Raw genomic sequence first — 18,006 nt, 5'->3', positions numbered from 1 at the left:
GTTTAAAAAGCAAAGCAAATTACATTTTACACAAATGAACTGACAGCCGCCAAGTATATTAACCGCATTCTATGGTATGTTTTCCATTAACGAAGGCCTCCTTAAATTACCGTTGGAATTCTACTTCATTTGCAGAATTCAAAGAAAATATAGAGGGATAATAAATAGTAGGGTTGAATGCTGATAAAAAAGCAATTCAGAAAGCCCATCAGACTGATAAGTATGACTAATCAGGGATAGCTATTTATCACCAGGGTACCTAGACTGCAGCCTTTGGGACAAATGACCCTGCGTCGGTCCTCAGATTTTTGGGAGCGCCAGTGTTTACTTTGGATCACAGAATATTCTCGACAAGCATGGTAGTGAGGGGCTGAAACATGCTGGGTGCCCTGAAGGAAAGCCTCAAAAGAAGGGGGAGGACTCCTCCCACTAGAGCTACATTTCCTCCCTGCCAAGTGCTCTGCATGCATAAATGGAGGCGAGTCACTCAGGCTCAGGAAGCTCATTCCTTGACGTTATATAACAACACACGGGTCACTGCATCGCTCCCCCCATGCTACCATTAGGAATGATACGCATTATTACAGAATGCAATTCGAGCTCACTATGAGAGAGAGAGAGAGAGAGAGAGAGAAAAAGCTCTGAATGCTGAGGCTGATACACATAAGCTCTGATTACAGAAGGCAAATACCTTTGGGCCTTGTCTCTTCTAGGCCTCAAGGGCAACCCTAAGTGTGGACCTAACAGTTTCAACTTGTGTGACTTTTCAAGTTCAGGCCCTTGTTTTTACTTCTTCTGATATAAGACAGTTCAGTAAGACATTTCTTATCTTTTTTTAATGCCTTACTTTTTCACTACTTATGTGATAACTATACAGTATATAAACGCTCTGCTGCTGTATTTTATAATATTTAACATATGTTAAGTCGTAAAAGTAAAGGTTTATATGTTTAGCTAATAATTAACAATTACCTTAACAATTTAAGGAATAATTTAAGCCATTTATTAAGTGGCCAATAAATGTATAACATTCAACAGGTTAACTGTAACTGGAGCTAAAATATATTGAGCCATTGTATTCACAGGAAATGTTACTACTTTTAAAATGTTAACTGTAACAGAATTATCCTATATTATACTGGTGTACTACCATCTATGTTATAGATGAAGGACACTGCAGTAACTGCTTGAATTTCAACATTATTTCAAAATGACTTTTATGCTAAGAGACCATATATTAAATACCATAAACCAAACAGCACTTTCAAAATAGGATACTGTAACATATATCTGTTTAAAATCACTACCAGGTGAAATTCATAACACTGATTAATTATCTGTCCAGGGTTAGATATATAGTACATATTAAACAGCAAGTGAACAGCAGGACAGATGGACAAGCATACGAATCTGATTCACTTTGACAAGGACCTACTTGTGATGGTTAGATGGCGGGTCAGAACATCTCCAAAACACCAACAGGTCGTGTGTTTTTTTCTCTGGTATGCAGTGGTCAGTACCTACCAAAAGTGAAGGACACCTCCAAGAAAGGACACCGGTGAACCGGTGAGAGGGTCATGGAGGCCCAAGGCACATTGATGCTATTTGAAGGTCCCACCTCACAACTTACAGAACTTAAAGGATCTCCTGCAAACATCTTTGTTTTCAGACATCATAGGACACGGTCAGAGGTCTTGTGGAGTCCATTCCTTGTCCATTCCTGTGCTTGAGAAGTGATGAGATGAGAAATGCTTTACAGGTGCTTTGCCTATTAAATAAAGGTACACCAAGCCTGGTAACTGACAAATGATCTAAATAAATAAATAATTCATTAATTAATTAATAGTATAAACATTATCTACAGTTTTATTTTATTACAATATTGTTTGTGTTTTTAATTATATATATATTTTGTTTATTGTTAATGAGATAATCGCTCAATCACCTCATTGGCTGTCTGGAGTAAAGCGTTCGGTATCCATGACGACAGCAGCGCTACTTCCTAAACAAAGCGCGGACGGCGCTGCGGGCTTGGAGAGGAGCTGTGGTTGTCCTCACACCGAGGACCAGCTGAACTACAGTAAGTAGCTAAGTGTAAAAGAGCTTCTCCCACACATCGAGGCGCTGGACAGACAGGCAGTGTGTTCTCTCCTCTGGCCTGTTTAGCCTCGACTAGTTTGCGTTAACTGAACTAGCTAAGCTAATCGTGTGAAACTCGACAGTGGAGGTGATCCCGTCACGTTAGCCTCCAGCTACCTCCATCCTGAGTCACTGTAGTAGGTAGCTATATACATAGTGCTACATACATTTGAACAAATACACACAAAAAACCTGTACCTCCAAATTTTGCTGCATTTCATTTTACGATGAGATTGAATCTGGGAGTTGTTCTTTACATTATGGCAATATTTCATGATAAATGGACCAATAGAGGAGCTCAAATAATGGACTAAAGGGTTTTTACTTTAACTTCTTTTTTGTCCTTCTTCTGTAAAGCTGTAAATTTAAGGAGTTTTCAAGTCAAGTTTTTTGTGTGACAACAACAATGTGCAGGTTTGTCGACTATCCTAAACAAAGAAAGTAATATGTGTAACCAATATTACGTTTACTCCCGTTCATCGTTCATTGTCATATAACAGAATGACTGTCTAACTACTATGTGTCTATCCTGCCTTTTATAATTTTCCCTTGAGGGTGCCTTTCTATTGATTTCAGGGGGCGCCCCATGTCAACCCATAGCCTTATGCTCGAAGATCAAGTGTAGAAAAGACATGCTGTCATACCTTGATGAATGTATTATCCACCTCTTTCTTGGCCTTTGCTGGTGTTTGGAAAGCCAAAGTCAGTAGAGACACAGTTTGCTGATCTTGTACTGAATGGAAGAAAAAATTGTCTTTTCACACGTTTTCCATGAACGTGTATCAATTTACAGTGATAACGATTCAGCAGGCAGATGTCCCAGGGTCAGGGTAATAAATAATGCAAACCTCAAGGGAATTATTTTAGTTTTTCTATGGGTATAGATCTGCCTTCACCACAAACTTAGGTCAAGTCACCTTAAGAGCAAGTATCTAGTTCACCTTTGGCCTCTTATTTGCCTCTTAGGAATGACTGCACAAAGTCTGACCATGATCCAATAGGGTCAATTGCCTGTGATTTCTAAATACAAACATGACAGGAGTGTTTGTAAATAAATAATACATCAATAAATAAAGCAGGTAAACAGCTTTTTATGTGGCCTGAATACTGTTGGTTTGTATAAGCAGTACTGTGCGTACACCCTAGGCGGTAAGGTTGTATATATATTTTGCCAGTAAAACATTAGAATGAATACAAATAAACATAAGCACAGTAAAAATAAGACAAACTCTTTGTTTTTTTTAGTAAATGTATTGATTTGTTGGTACTGCTGACTTCTCTGTGAACTCCACACCCTGAATTTGGTCTTGTTCTGTTCCACCAGCAGCTCACCTGATCTACTTTAATGACAAACTGATTAGATAAACCAAGGTGTTGGATGGGGACTGGAAATACTGGGCTTCCTCGAAGAGAATGCTGGAATTGGTTTAGTTAACATACTCACTGTTTGTATTTATTGTAGTTGATTCTTTTTTGTTTAAATAAAGATTTACTGCCCAGATAAGCGGCTTTACATATCATTTCTCAAATGAGATTATTGCACAGTGACTTTAAAGGTTGAATGATTCTTTTCTGTTGATCCATTTTCATAGTATATTTACTCTATATCACAATGTAAAGTGGAGGTGATGATTTCTGTGCTATGATATGGTCATGTTTTTTTGTCACCATCCCATAACCACATATTATTTTTCAGATTAACAGAGCACCAAGTCATCATGATCCGCCTGACTGTGGATCTGATCGCCAAATCCAGCAGCCACTTCAAAAACAGAAGAAACTGCCCCCTATCACAATATCTGAAGAAATTAACACATCTCAACTTCTCAAACAGGAACATAGATGATATCGTAAGTCATGGTCTACTTAAGTGTATTCTCTCCAGTCACTTAAATTGTATTCTAATGATTTTTTTTTATGTCATGCCTACTTGCAGGATGATCTGTCCATGTGCAGAAACCTCACAGTTCTTTACCTGTACGATAATCAGATAACACATATCTGCAGTCTGAGTTTTGCCTCCAATCTTACGCACCTATACCTGCAGAACAACCACATCACTCACATAGAGAACTTATCATCCCTGCAGAATCTTTCCAAATTGTAAGTATGAACTATTCTAATGAATAAAGCTGCTTGTAGAAATGTTTTACACAACTATATACAAACTGTAAAAAGGTAAAGGGGCACGTATTTGTCACTGTACAGTGTGCACTGTACAGCGAAATGGGTCCTCTGCATTCAACCCATCTGTGGTAGTGAACACACACTCACACACACACACTAGTGAGCTAGGGGCAGTGAGTATACACACACCCACCCAGAGCGGTGGGCAGCCAACTCCAGCGCCTGGGGAGCAGAGAGGGTAAAGGGCCTTGCTCAAGGGCCCAACAGTGGCAGTTTGCCAAGCTCGGGAATCGAACCCACAACCCTGTTATAGATAACCCGGTGCTCTAACCGCTGAGCCAATACTGCCCCTCTGTATACACAAATACATATTCAAAAACATTATGTTTTTACAACATTGTTGATGTTGGAAAAAAACATTGTACCTCTTCATGGGTAAAGTTCTTGTTCTATAGAAGAAAAACGTCCATATCATAATTTTTTTCTCATATTATATTTCTTGTTTTTTTGTTCACTGATGACATTTGTGTGCCAGAAGGCAGAAAGAATTCATCTTTGTGGGATGCCCTTGGGTTTATGGACGCACTATAAATTATTATTATTATTATTATTATTATTATTATTTTTATTATTATTATATAAAAATGCTCTTTATAGATCTTTATGCTCTTTATATAGAAAGAATATATAAGACGCCGGTGATAAGATGAATTTTCAGCAGATACGTAATGTGGGTTAAATGCAGTTATCTGTTCTTCATCTAATACTTACTGAAATATGATAGAGCTTTCCCTTCTTAGCTTGCTATTAGGACCTACAAGTTGACCTTTGTTTGGTGTATCTTACTGATGTCTAAATGATGCACAGCAACACCAGGTTGCATGTAGCAAAAGCTGCATTCAGAGCCTGGACTGCAGCCGAGGTAGAGAGTGTCCTTGGTAGGACTGTCCTATGAAAACTCTTTCTAAGAAGCTTATTAGTCACACAAATGGAACAGTCTAACCCGGCCACATGGTGACGTCACTTGCAACATGCGCTTTTTTTCCACTGAAATGAATTATAATTATAAAACCTAAAAAAAAGATTAATAACAACTCTGAAGGCTTTGTTACGACCATTTTCATTTTTAAAATTATTTTCCCACGTTGTATGTGTGCAAAGAACTGTGGGTAACCGAGGGCCAGGAAGGATACATCAGTTGCGTCCTCCAAATCGCTCCAAACGTCAGCTGTTTATGAAGGGTCTTTCACTTTGGAACAGCGTTCCATGACATAGTGGTCAAGAAATGCAGCCTAGGCTTTGGAACACAGCCATAATTAGTATTACTACTATCAAACGACCTTGTAATTCAGAGGATCAAGTGATGCACAGGAGTAAATTACACAGGACAAGCTGGACAGAGTTCTGGACATATTTATTTACCACAGAACATCACAGAGGCAATTTTTGAAAACCCAATTCTTTTCTACCACTGAAAATTGAGCTTAGACCAGGAATGCCAAGTATGGGCATAACACGGACTACAAAGTGACGCACGACTTCAGTAGTCTATTAGCAGATTAATGTAAAGGAATTCTGAAGCAGAAAGGGCTGTTTTTGCATCTTAGCTTAGCTTTAGTGTTTTTTGCTACCTCGAAAGTGTTTTATTAAAATATAAATAAAAATCACATGGAATTGGCCCTTTAATTCAGCATATGTTCATGTTCAGTTAAGACATAATGTAAATGAATGAAGTTATAACTAATGAAGTTAAGATGTTTTTTTTTTAACAAGGCCAGCCATCTTTTCTCCTGGAGATCTATTACCCTGAAAAAAAATAGTTGCAGCCACCCAATCAAAGCTTCTGAATATTAAAGCCACGTGTGTTGGAGCTACAAACGTCAGGGTGATAGACCTCCCAGACTGGGGCTGGGCACCACTTATTAGGTACTGAATATAATGGTGTGAAAAGTAGGACACAAGAAGAACTTAAAGCACAGAGTACATTTGTGAAGAAAAAACATGTACATACTGTTCATTCATACAAAAATCGAGTATCTGTGCAGTGTTACTTCCAGTTAACCACAGATCAAGAGCAAATATCAGCAGTCATGTGTTTGTTTGTGTTAGGTTTCTGGGGGGCAACAGCATCACTGTGGTTGAGGGTTTGGAGCAACTGAAAGAACTGAAGGAGCTGCACATAGAGGGCCAGAGACTACCGCCTGGAGAAAAGCTGATTTTTGACCCTTGCACCGTTCTTGCTCTCTCTGTAAGAACCTCAGCCCTGCACGCAGACAACACTGGAGCACTGATCTTCTTGTATGTTTGTGATGCATTCTGTGAACATATAGAAACGTATCGTCTACTAGTAGTTCAAATGAACATGTGTGGATGTACTGAGTCAGAGTATGTGTGTCTACATCACATATGGGTATGCGTCACCTATCTATGTTTATCACCTACCATCTACATGTTTACTGTTGGCAAGTAGTAAGCCTAGATGGAGGCATCCCATATACCGGACTAGTGCTTCATAATAAAGCCGTTTTTGTGTAAGCTTAGATGATAGTAAAAGAGGTCTCTGTGGCCCCTTCCTAAACCGAAACTTGTTTTCTGCCCTGGTTGTAGGTAAACAAGCTGTAAATTTGAGAATTTTGTTTATTTTGATAATTAATGAAATTGCAGCAAGCATAAGAACATTCCAAAAAGCCCTTCATTTAGTAGTACAGCATGTTCATTTATCCTACTAGAGGATCTGGTGTCAAGCTTAAAATAACGGCAACTCTCAATTGTTCTTTTTATAGGGGTCGCTAAGTGTTTTGAATATTAATGACAACAACATCGATGAGATACACGAGCTGGCAGTTCTTAACAAACTGACACACTTATATGCTGCAGACAACCAGCTACAGGATGTGCAGGTAAAAGATCTTTACTTTTCTGAACTGACAGAGCACAATGAACTCATGTAGTTGTAATACTCTACAGTTGACTAGATTTTGTGTGCCGTTAGGTTTATTTGATCCAGTTGAGCTGTCTATGATATGTGAAATGATCCTGAGCGTCGAGTGCTAAAAAAAAGGTTAATCTTGCAAATCCTGCCAGCGGTTCCCGGTCTTCAGAGTTGGACAGGGTCAGAATTATTCAACAAATCAGTGGGCTAGTCTCCAGGGACCACCTTTGCTGACAGCTTAAACAAGCACAAGTTTTCCTCCTTCCTCAGTAGACTTATTTTGCTCCACATTATACAACTGATACTTCAACTCTAGCTGCAGCTTTGTAAAACAGCACACACTCCGTGGGAGTACTAAAAATCATGTCGCTTTTTTTATATGTGGTTTTTTGACCGATTTCTTCAGGAGAGGCTATTAGTCTGACTTTGATATGTGAAAGCTGACAGACGTGAAGAAATGTGAAGTAGGTCTAAAAACCTTGTAAGTGTCCTGTGCGGTGAGTTCTCCACACAGGCCAAGAGCCACCCCTCAGCGCTGCTGCTGCTGCAGGTAATTGCAATACATGTGTCAAAGGAAGCTTTCATGTTTAGCAGATATCTCCTTTAATTTATACAACCCCTCGGCCACTATTGATTGGGCGAAGACAGCACCCAAAGGGTCGATTCTTCTTCCTTTTTGCGCAGTTCAGTGGGAATCCAGAGGAAACATTATGGATTTTTAAAAGAGATTATGACAAGCAGTCAGCCGAGTGACAAATGGGTATCTGCAGAGGCCGTTAGTGGCGCGTGGCCAGACGGCTGAGGACGGAGGATCGAAGGGCTGGTCCAATACAGGTTCATAACTGGCCATCATTAGTCCAGCGCGAGGCTGGAGAGGACCCCAGTCAGGAGTGCATTCAGCACTCATGCGCATGGGAGAGCAATTTGGTGCCGGCCAGTTCCCAGCCAAGCCCTCTGAGTGACGGGCCTGACACGATCATTTATCAAAGCCTGCAAGCATGCGGCCTCGCCGGGGTCCCGCTAGAGCTGATTGCACGCGGACTGAAAAGTGGAAGCACTTGGTTGAGACAGGAAGGCAACGAACAATCAGAGTGTGTCCAGAGAGTATTCATATTTCCAGGCTGGATTAATGTGTCTTTAGATAAACATACACTCCGGGCAACATGCTGGAGGGCAACAGCCCCAGGGAACTTGTTAGTCCGAGTGACAGTATTTATTAAAGCAAGCTGATGGCTTGTTTACGCCTTCACTTTCTTAAGTAACTAAAGCTGTTCCAAGGTTTTTGGAAATGCAGACCATTGCCCCTAGAATCACAAATTCAAGTTATGAACTATAGTCTTAAAAATAAAAGTGCTACAATGTTTTTTTGAGCTGTGCCATTGAAGGCCTGTTTTTTAAAGATTTTTAAAGGTATTTTTGCTCGTTTTTAAAAGAGATGTGAGTGTGAAGAACCGTTACGTTCTCTTCATTAAACCTTTGAAACAGGGTTTTTTTTTACATACAGGGTTCTTTATGGAACCAAAAATGCTTCTTCTTTGGCATCCCTCTAAGGTCCCTTTGTGGCACCTCTACTTTTAATAGTAGATCAAATTATTTAATTAATTATTTTCACTCTCTCTGCCTCAGGAGCTGGAGGTGGTCTTCTCTCAGTGGCCTCAACTGCATAGAATGGATTTGCGTGGAAATCCTGTGTGTCACACACCCAAATACAGAGACAGACTAATAACCGTTTGCAGAAAGCTGGGTAAGAGCTCTTTTCAACACGTCATCATTTTTTTGCTTTTTCTGCTTAAACTGAGTTTTCATTTTAAAAGTAATGAATACATTTTACTTAACTTTTGTTTTTGTTTTTTTATTTAAAAGTTAATCTTTGGATTTTAATGTGTTATTCAGACTTCTGATTCTTTTCAATATATTATTACTGTTTTTATGTGATATGATTTATTGCTGAAGTCTATTTTTCTTCATGACTAGAGGACCTTGATGGGAAAGAAATAAATGAGTTATCAAGACAGTTTCTAATAAACTGGAAAGCCTCGAAAGAAGCCAAGAAGAAAGTGAGAAGTGAAAGAATCATGACAAGAGAAATCACATATCCGTTGTCTGGTATGATCATTAGCATGCTATAATCAGCTTGACCTACATACCTGCTTTATTAACAACTAACCTTTGCTGATCTGAGGTGGATATAAAACATATCACTGCAATAGTGGGTTTTTTGTGTTTATGCAAACTGCCTTAGGTTTGTACAATGGAATCCTACCTTTTCACGAATAATATTAAACATGTGCTGTAGGATCCGGGCCATTATATGTCATCAGCATGTAACCAAACACACCCATGTCCCTCTGTGTCCTGTGTATTGGGATCGCGACAGAATGTGAGTCACTCTGTTTTTGTTCCAGCTGACTTTCACTTGGGCCCCCAGCATCCCTCTGCCCAGAACCGTGCTGGCTTTCTGGGGAAGAGGAAGCCGCTGGAGTTTGGGAGACCCAGCATAAAAATGAGGTCAGACCCAGTGTGGACAGACTGCATAGGGGTAAGGTATGAACAACAGCACCTTCTATCCCTCTGTTCTCTTCTTCTTCAGACCCTGATTCCTTTAGAAGTTAAAGGAATTGTCCAGCATTTGTCAAATTAATCTCAGTCTGCTAAATCTTTGTTTTATCATCAGTTATTGTGGTCAATAATGTTGAGCCATCTAACCCTGTACCTTGAAAAGAACTGAACTGAAAACCTGCTTTTTGAAACACACGTCACTGCTGTTTATAGAAGCCAATGAGCAGTATCTTCAGCACGTGTCCACTGGCCTCTGTTATAAATGTGCTTTAAGTTAAGTACATAGAAAAGCACTGAAATTATTGTCCATGACAATCAACTATGTATTAGCCATTCAGCAGATGAATTCCTTATATTTTTATTATAATTATTATTTTCGTATCATTTTGCTCAGTTTTAATTTGACTTGACATCATTTGGCATATCCCAATTAATTCTCCATCGTTTCTTTTCACAACAAGTTAACATTCAGTTTATTTTTTAAGTTAAAATTCCTTCCTTTTACTTTAAAAATATGTATAAACAATCAGCCTACACATGCTTCATATAGCGACCCATTTCCTTCCTCTCTCCTTGCCTGATAAATGGCCTGCTATTTGTCAAAAACTACATCTCATAGATTTTTAACTGCCCATGCAAATAAACAGTTTTCTTTTTTACAACTTGCCTGAGGTTAACCATCACTTCCCTAAGCTGTTGTGTGTGGGGTCATAAGCTACAGTTTAGCTTTAGAAAAACTGCCCCGTCCCCTGAGAGCATACCCAGTAAATCACTGCTTCCAGAGGTAGACTGTGCAGCCTGAATTCAGGCTTAAGACCGAGCCGGGCCTGGTGCCATACAAGGTTGGCGGTCTCTGAGGATGCATCCCACCGCAGTCCCACTGGGAGGGAAGGATCATCAGCAATCCATGGCTGCATGGATGGCAGTTTGAAACGATGCCCTGACACACTTCATAGAAATCGGATGAGGGATGTGCTGGCCTTTGGCATCCAAATGACGCTGTCGTGTGTCAGATGTATTAAACTGGGAATATCTATTACTAAACTGGCAAAACGGTTAGAAAATTGATTTCAAAACATGTTTAGTGAAAGACAACAATGTCAGCACTAAAGTGTTTTATCTGGGACATTCTAACATGGTCAGAAATAGTATAGAAATTGCACTTTACAGAACAGTCTTTAAATGACACAATGTAGAAGATTTTAAAGCTTGCTGCCTTAGCTCTTACTTAACTACTGGTAAATAAACAGGCTTGATTCAAGGTATTAACCTTAAATGAGCTACAAAACATCTGAATATTTTCAGTACAAGTGAATTGCGTGGATTAAATTTTCTGTTAATTACTGTGAAAATATGATTTATATATATATTGTCGATATATAGTGTCCAAAGAAAAACAAGTATCTCCAAAACAGCAACTTTACAGGAGAAGAGAAAAAAAACCTTCTTCACTTTTAATGGAAGTCAATGTAAAATATTTTATTCCATCCAGAATTATTTACACAGTGTACAGAGCAGCTACAGGGTTCATGTTAGAGAATATATATATATATATATATATTAAGAGGTTTACTTAAGTAATTTGAATAATTTCTATTGGTCTGTTCATCCATACTTATTTATACAGTGTTCAGAGCAGCTACAGGGTTCAAACATGGAACAAACTACATGTTTTCCATTGGACATCAGTGATATATATAGTATTTTTTTTTTATTGTGTGGTAACATGTGATGTAAGATCAATTTTATTAGGTAGTTATGAAGTACACCTTGTGTTAAACTGCCCTTTTTTGTTGTTAGCATGTCAAGAAGAGTGAAGATTCCAGCCAGTGCACGGCTAGCCACAGAAATGCAGGAGTCTTGGAAAAGTCAGAGTTAAATGGCTCTGTGGCTCCTCAGGCCCACACACACTTAGGCACACACACATTTCGTCATGAGTGCATCTGGAACGGATCTGAGCGCTCTCGGTAAAATGAAGTCCATAGTTGCGGTCTGCTACTGTCATTATGTCACTGTGTTTCTGTAAATGTAGATGTTTCAGAGCCGTTTCACACTGACAGCAGCCAAGGTCATCCTTATGATGTTCCATGCACTCATATACACTGCCTGAATGATAGCTTATGAGACTATTTGATCAAATGACGACTCTCAGATTTCCCTGCATTATATCTGAGCATTTAGTCTGAATCAGTGTTTAACATCTAGATGTGTGTGTGTGTGTTTGTGTGAAATGTTTATTTACAGTCTGGAATAATAAAAATTGGTTGTTACACTTACCAAATGATGTGTTGTGATTTGTGTCTATGTGCTGCCTTTTTCAATCAGAAACCACTTGACTCACAGTCATGTTTCAAATCAGAGATTTATTTAAAAATTCCCATATTTAAAAACGACCTACACATTTTTGCATGGTTGTAATTAATGCTATGATTAGATCCACCCTTTATAAAAGGTGTAGTTCTTTTGTGGGAGGCTAAACGTGTTTATTTCTATAGGCTTTTTTTATAGGCTTTATAGGCTATATTATTACAGGCTTTACCTTCATTAAACACTCGCCACTAAGACAAATTTAAGCCTAATTTAATAATCACAAGGGCAACGATATGAAAACAGGCCGGTCTGCTTTGTTCTGGGGAACATACCGTTCTAGCTTTGTATCAGCAAATAAATAATATGTGGACAACCGTTTCCTTTTGGTCATTCTAACCAGCAGTGAGACATACGTCGTAACAGCCTAGGTTGGCTATCGAGGGAGTTTTTCTAACCACACCAGGGTATAGACCCACCGTGAAAGATGTGGAGTAATTAGGTAGAGGAGCTTACTTAACCTCCTTTGCTCTAGTTCGTAATTAGTGGCCTGGAGCGAAACTGTTACTTCATCCTTACAAAAACAATGTTTATTAAGACCAGTCTGAGATATACATGTTATGAATAATTCCATTCATTAATTCCATCTCTCTGCGTGGACTCTGGAAATCAGAGTGATTAATTTGGGAGTCTCGCAAGAATTTCCTCATACTTGCCTGTTGATTGCAGTGTTTAGAGTTTATTTCTCGGCCGTGTCTCAGGAAATGAAGCTGCGTGTTGCTGTCTGCAGCTCTAAATATCATGCCCGATTTCTGCCCCTCTCGAAATGCTCAGTTTCTGCTGCCAGTAGCCGGTGCCTTCAAGCCAGCGTGGCAAAATAATAGGGAGGCTGGGTTGGTGAATTGAGCATTACTGGAGTCTGAATTTGTCCACCCAGCAAAGTGTTCTGCTGAAAAAAGGGATTATTTGACTCATAAAGAGGTAAAAAAAAATAAAAGGCTTGGCATGAAGGGTTTCTACTATAGAGAAAATGTATTTAACCATTATTTAGACGCAGGGATGGGTCGTATTTAATTCTCTTTACTTTCATGTTTCATGTACTTGAGAACACAACTTTAGGCCATTAATGCAATTTTACATCATTTCTGCTATAAATCTTCATCAATAAATGAATTTCATTCTGTTCTGCTGAACTATTCCTCCTGAACCATTTTGCTTTCAAGTTCTGGCATTTTGTTTTTAGAAGAATAGAGCCTAACCCCCTTCAGTTCCCCTGCTAATAGATGTGGGACATGGGACTTTCTCTACATCTTTATTATATTTCTAATTTTAGTTCTGGGTTTAGTTCGATTGCTCCACTGAAGTTACAGGACTTCATGATTGGAGGGGTTTAAACTCCTCTACACACCTCTGCATATGACTTACCCCTACTAGTGCCATCCCCTGCCCTGCCCTGCCCTGCCCTGCCCTGCCCTGCCCTGCCCTGCCCTTTGGAAACAGCCCAATAAAGACGGGACGATCAGGACAGTGCTGCTGAGTGAGTGCAGTGTGAGGTAGGAGATCAGTCTGGGCTGAAACCCGCTGCTCTCCTCAAGTGAGTTAAAGGGAAAAGTGAGCGGAGCCCCTCTGGCTGCCACTGAGCTTTAAAGGCCCCTGATTAATTGCTCCGGAGTGAAAGAGCTGTCAGCTTGTTGTTTTCCCAATAAATGAGAGGCTCCTGAGAGCTGCGCGCCGCTTCAAGGTGAGGCGCTGCTTTATATAGATTTTAATGCGGAGGGAGCGGAGCTGCCCACTCAGAGCGCAGAGCAGCGAGCAGTGAACGGCTGCATGTCCAGCACCAGACTGCTCACACGCTTAGGCTGAAGGTAAGAGCGCGCCTCTCTACTCTGCTGTAGAAAACTTTTAACACTGGAGACACGGGCTGTGCGGGCTGTGCGGGCTGTGCGGGCTGTGCGGGCTGGGAAGAGCTTGCTCAGTTTGGAGGTGTTCGATTAATCGCCCAGTTTTTCCTCAATGCTTGACGGTGTGAGTTTGATGGGTTCTTATTTTGCACTGTGAGATTAATAGATGGCCCTCAATTAATCGGACTATTTGACAGGGTTTCCTGTGCACTCCTATTCTAACCATGCTGTCTACACTATCTGCTTAAAGAACCATCAGATACAGCCTGCAGTTTTTAATACCCGTATATATAAACTGTTTCAGCAAAGTCTTGAAGTCACTTCATGGATGTGATCACAAATCAAGGCTCATATTTTTTATAACAACATCCAAGCAGACTTTGTCTGCTGAGTTTGAGATGGGAAACAGGACAACCTCCTGTGTTGCTGTATGTCTTGTTAAAGCGGTAGATAAGCAGTGCTGTGTTGTGTGTTTAAGTGCTTCAGGTCCGGCGCTGATCCCGCATGGAGCCGCAGCCTGAGAGCCCCGCCTGCAGCCCCAGTCCCAGTCCCAGTCCGGAGCCCTCTGACCGTCGGCGCTCCAGGGGTGTTCCGGGCCCCGGACTCGCGGGAAGGGGCCGGCCCGCCGCCGCCAACGCCGCACGCGAGAGGAGCCGCGTGCAGACGCTCCGTCACGCTTTCCTGGAACTGCAGAGGACTTTACCGTCCGTGCCGCCGGACACCAAACTGTCCAAGCTGGACGTGCTGATCTTAGCCACAACGTACATCGCCCATCTGACCAGGACCTTACAAGAGGAGAGCGAGGAGGACGGGGACGCGGGGAAACAGACGACCGAGGCGTTCAGGCCACTCAAAGGGGACGGGTACCTGCATCCTGTGAAAGTGAGTGCAACTCTTGCTCTGTGTGTTTATGTATTATATATGTATTACATATACATATCTATATACATATCTATATACATATACATATTCTCACTTGTGTGTGTGTGTAAGTGTGTACTCATTCAGTGTCCTGCTTGTTGTGCATTTTGTGCGCTTAATGCGGGCATGCATGTTTCTGCATTGCTGCCTTGTGCATTTATATTTTTGTGCATTTAGTCTATATTTGTGTGCGTTTATGTTCTCAGTGCTTTAAGAGTTTTATGCATTTATATATGAGTTTTGTTTTATTTATAACTTGCATTCATACGTTGTTTATTCTACCTATATATATATATATATATATATATATATATGTGTGTGTGTGTGTGTGTGTGTGTGTGTGTGTGTGTAAGGAGGTAGACAAATGTCTGAACTACACGCTACAGTTTATATATATATATATATATTTATATATAGTATAAATGTAGCTTGTAGTTCAGACATTTATTATTATTCTTGTAAACAATATAAACCGATTCAGGACATAATCTGAAGCCAATCACAACTCTGCCTCTAGAGGAGGACTTAATTCTTACTGTTACAATTAATATTGATGCTACAAACAGTACTCAATTTTATTATACTTATCAGAGATATGTTTCTGACCCCTGTTTGCTTCTGTACGCATTTAGATCATCTTTCCTTTACTGGGTTTCATTTTATTCTACTCTGTTGGTTCAGCTACTGGACTACAACCTACACTTACACTCACTTCAGAGCTCCAACATTTTAATTTAGACCAAAAGCTTCCAGAAGAGAAACATACTGCATAACAAACGTTAGGGTCGATGCTGTAAGTTCCATTGCACATCAATATCAATACATAAATACATGTGCTACAAAAGAGTTTAGCTAGCGATGTCTTAGCTGAACCAACTGCTGAACCAACTGCTGAACCAACTGCTGAACCACCTTTGATTCCGCGAAAAAAAACCCACAGGTTTGTAGAGATGTGTGTGAAGAGTGCGCAGAACCTTTAAACTGGTGAAAACCTTTAGATCAACTAAAGTTTTGTAAAGCTTTGAACACATGGATGGTTAGAAAACTAGAAGGGGTTATTATATGGCTTTGCTCAAAGAGGGAATCGTTTTAAATAAACTACTGAAACTACTGAGGGACCCGGGTTTAGATGCTACGTCTACTCCTGTTTTAGTTATTTTACATTATGATAAAACTTTTACTCCATGTCTTTCATCTCAATGTATGTCATTTTGAGACATTTGTGTGTCCATCTCTGAAAATGTATTTGGTCCACATGTGCACAAAAGCCGAATGTCTATTATTTAACAATAATGAATTAATTTGATATTCTATCAAATTCCTTCTTTAGGTCGCAGCACTGATGTTTAGCAGAACTAATGAATGAATGTAATTCAGTGCAGCTGCATGTGCGTCCAAGATACAGCTACATTACATCGCGTTATTCCAGTCCGCAGATCTGTGAGGCTTTCTCTGTAGATCATGAGATCATGCTTGTTTTTAGGTCTTTGATCTTTATGCTTTGAATTCTGTGTTTTGCAGAAGTGGCCCATGCGCTCGAGACTCTACATCGGTGCGACCGGTCAGTTCCTGAATAACTCGGCTCACAGTGAAACCCAAGGAGCATCATCATCATCATCATCATCATCATCATCATCTCATTCATAAAAAACATTTGCACAAAAGACTTTGTGGAGGCAAAAATGAAGGCTTAAATTATTATTATTACTACTACTATTATTATTATTATTATTATTATTACAAACTGTCTGCCGCGGCTCAAAAACGCACGGGTCACTGGGGCTGGGATTGCCCATCACCAGCATCACAGCACCCACCCTTACTCCCTCTGAACACGAGCAGAAGCTGTCCTTTCCTCATTTCAGCACTTTCCCACTGAGATGAGAAGCCGATGGGACTGGAGGACTGGGTGGCGCTGGGCTTTGCTGGCTGTGTTCTGCATCTCACAGACGTGCATATTAAACTGCAATAGCCGAGTTCGCTTGAGACTGTAAATAGCGTTTTAATGACTGATCGCAGTTTTCTGTTGTTTTCATCCTCTTCCTGAAACAGCTGTGGGTGTCTGCTCGGGGGTTGTGTGTCTTGTTGGGGGTTATGGTGTGTAGCTAAACTGTGTTTTGGGGCTAATGAGCTGTCATGCTTGACTTGTTGGCTGTGCACTTTCAGTTCAAATATTTGCACTAAATGCATGTGTGTGAACAGCATCGCATTCGTCATGTGAAGTGGTGTGTCAGAGTCTCGACAATAGCAGGTCCAGTAGGAGCCCAGCTTCTTCTGCTCGTTACCCTCCTCTCTTTCTTCCATCCCTCCTTCCTTCTTGCATCAGTTGTTGTCGGGTGTATTTGTGGATTGTAAAGTGAGATAAATAAAAAAAAATTTTTTTTGATCCCACATTTGAAACTCGGTTGAAATACATTTCAGATGAATGCTTTTATGATTACATTATTTTTTTTTTTTAATGAAGAAAACAAGAGGTTTGTTGTGTGTTTAAAAAAACGACAAAACAAACAAAACAAAATAAGATATAATATGATAAGATAGTCCTTTATTAGTCCCGCAGTGGGGAAATTCACAGTGTAACAGCAGAAAGGGATAGCAGGACACTCAGTTACAAAAATTTAGATAAATAAATAATTTACACTATATACACAATATAAATAAGAATTAAAAAAGCAATAAACAATATTATTACAGCAAAATATTAAACAAATAATAATAAATCGTAGCCTTATAGCAGTATTTCAGTTGTCTGTAGCATATAACGTTAAAGGATTTCTTAAATTGGCTGTATTGAAATAATTCAGGATATTAGCAATGACTGATCCACTAGATTTACCTTTATTAAAAGCATCTTAAACCTGGCTTTATTATTTGTTGTATCCATTTCAGTGGCACACCTTCGCTATATTTATTCTTAACTGAGCTTTAAAACGTTTTTAAAACAGCAACAACAAAATATCAGATATTAGTTATTAAGTCTTTTGGGATTTAAAGCCACAGTCCAGTAGCTAGCACGTGCACTGGTCAACCGCTAAGCCTGTTTTATAAAGGAAAATATACAAGAATCAAACCTGCAACAGCTGACTAATGATCCCCATCCAAATCAGCTGAACTGAATCT

At 39.8% G+C, this 18,006-nt stretch overlaps 2 protein-coding genes across 5 annotated transcripts; both read left to right on the top strand.

Annotated features, from left to right (window-relative positions):
- Positions 1-2,018: 2,018 nt before the first annotated feature.
- Positions 2,019-12,001, top strand: ppp1r42 (protein phosphatase 1, regulatory subunit 42). 4 transcript variants are annotated; one of them, XM_072658013.1, is made up of 9 exons: positions 2,019-2,080; positions 3,836-3,989; positions 4,076-4,242; positions 6,376-6,514; positions 7,050-7,166; positions 8,825-8,942; positions 9,173-9,304; positions 9,604-9,737; positions 11,558-12,001. In XM_072658013.1, the coding sequence occupies exons 2-9, from the start codon at positions 3,858-3,860 to the stop codon at positions 11,726-11,728; spliced, it is 1,110 nt and encodes a 369-aa protein (XP_072514114.1). In that variant the 5' UTR covers positions 2,019-2,080; positions 3,836-3,857; the 3' UTR covers positions 11,729-12,001. The 4 variants fall into 4 exon arrangements, with proteins under 4 accessions (XP_072514114.1, XP_072514123.1, XP_072514132.1 ...); XM_072658022.1 differs by having other exon boundaries at positions 9,604-9,742; positions 11,558-11,725; XM_072658031.1 differs by having other exon boundaries at positions 9,173-9,255; positions 9,604-9,742; positions 11,558-11,635.
- Positions 12,002-14,469: 2,468 nt separating this feature from the next.
- On the top strand, positions 14,470-16,533 carry tcf24 (transcription factor 24). The gene is made up of 2 exons (XM_072677653.1): positions 14,470-14,847; positions 16,408-16,533. Exons 1-2 carry the CDS (start codon positions 14,470-14,472, stop codon positions 16,531-16,533), a joined length of 504 nt encoding a protein of 167 aa, XP_072533754.1.
- Positions 16,534-18,006: the final 1,473 nt, after the last annotated feature.

Source organism: Salminus brasiliensis, chromosome 1 (genome assembly GCF_030463535.1).
Source record: "Salminus brasiliensis chromosome 1, fSalBra1.hap2, whole genome shotgun sequence".
Lineage (NCBI taxonomy): Eukaryota > Metazoa > Chordata > Actinopteri > Characiformes > Bryconidae > Salminus > Salminus brasiliensis.
Note: the sequence above shows the minus strand (reverse complement) of the source record. Positions and strands in the feature narration are given on the sequence as shown.

Excerpts from the sequence above, each read along its gene's own strand:
- ppp1r42 (XM_072658013.1), top strand. The coding sequence starts at position 3,858 with ATGATCCGCCTGACTGTGGATCTGATCGCCAAATCCAGCAGCCACTTC. Across the intron at positions 3,990-4,075 it reads ACAGGAACATAGATGATATC|GATGATCTGTCCATGTGCAG; the intron begins GTAAGTCATGGT and ends GCCTACTTGCAG. Across the intron at positions 9,305-9,603 it reads AATCACATATCCGTTGTCTG|CTGACTTTCACTTGGGCCCC; the intron begins GTATGATCATTA and ends TTTTTGTTCCAG.
- tcf24 (XM_072677653.1), top strand. The coding sequence starts at position 14,470 with ATGGAGCCGCAGCCTGAGAGCCCCGCCTGCAGCCCCAGTCCCAGTCCC. Across the intron at positions 14,848-16,407 it reads GGTACCTGCATCCTGTGAAA|AAGTGGCCCATGCGCTCGAG; the intron begins GTGAGTGCAACT and ends TGTGTTTTGCAG.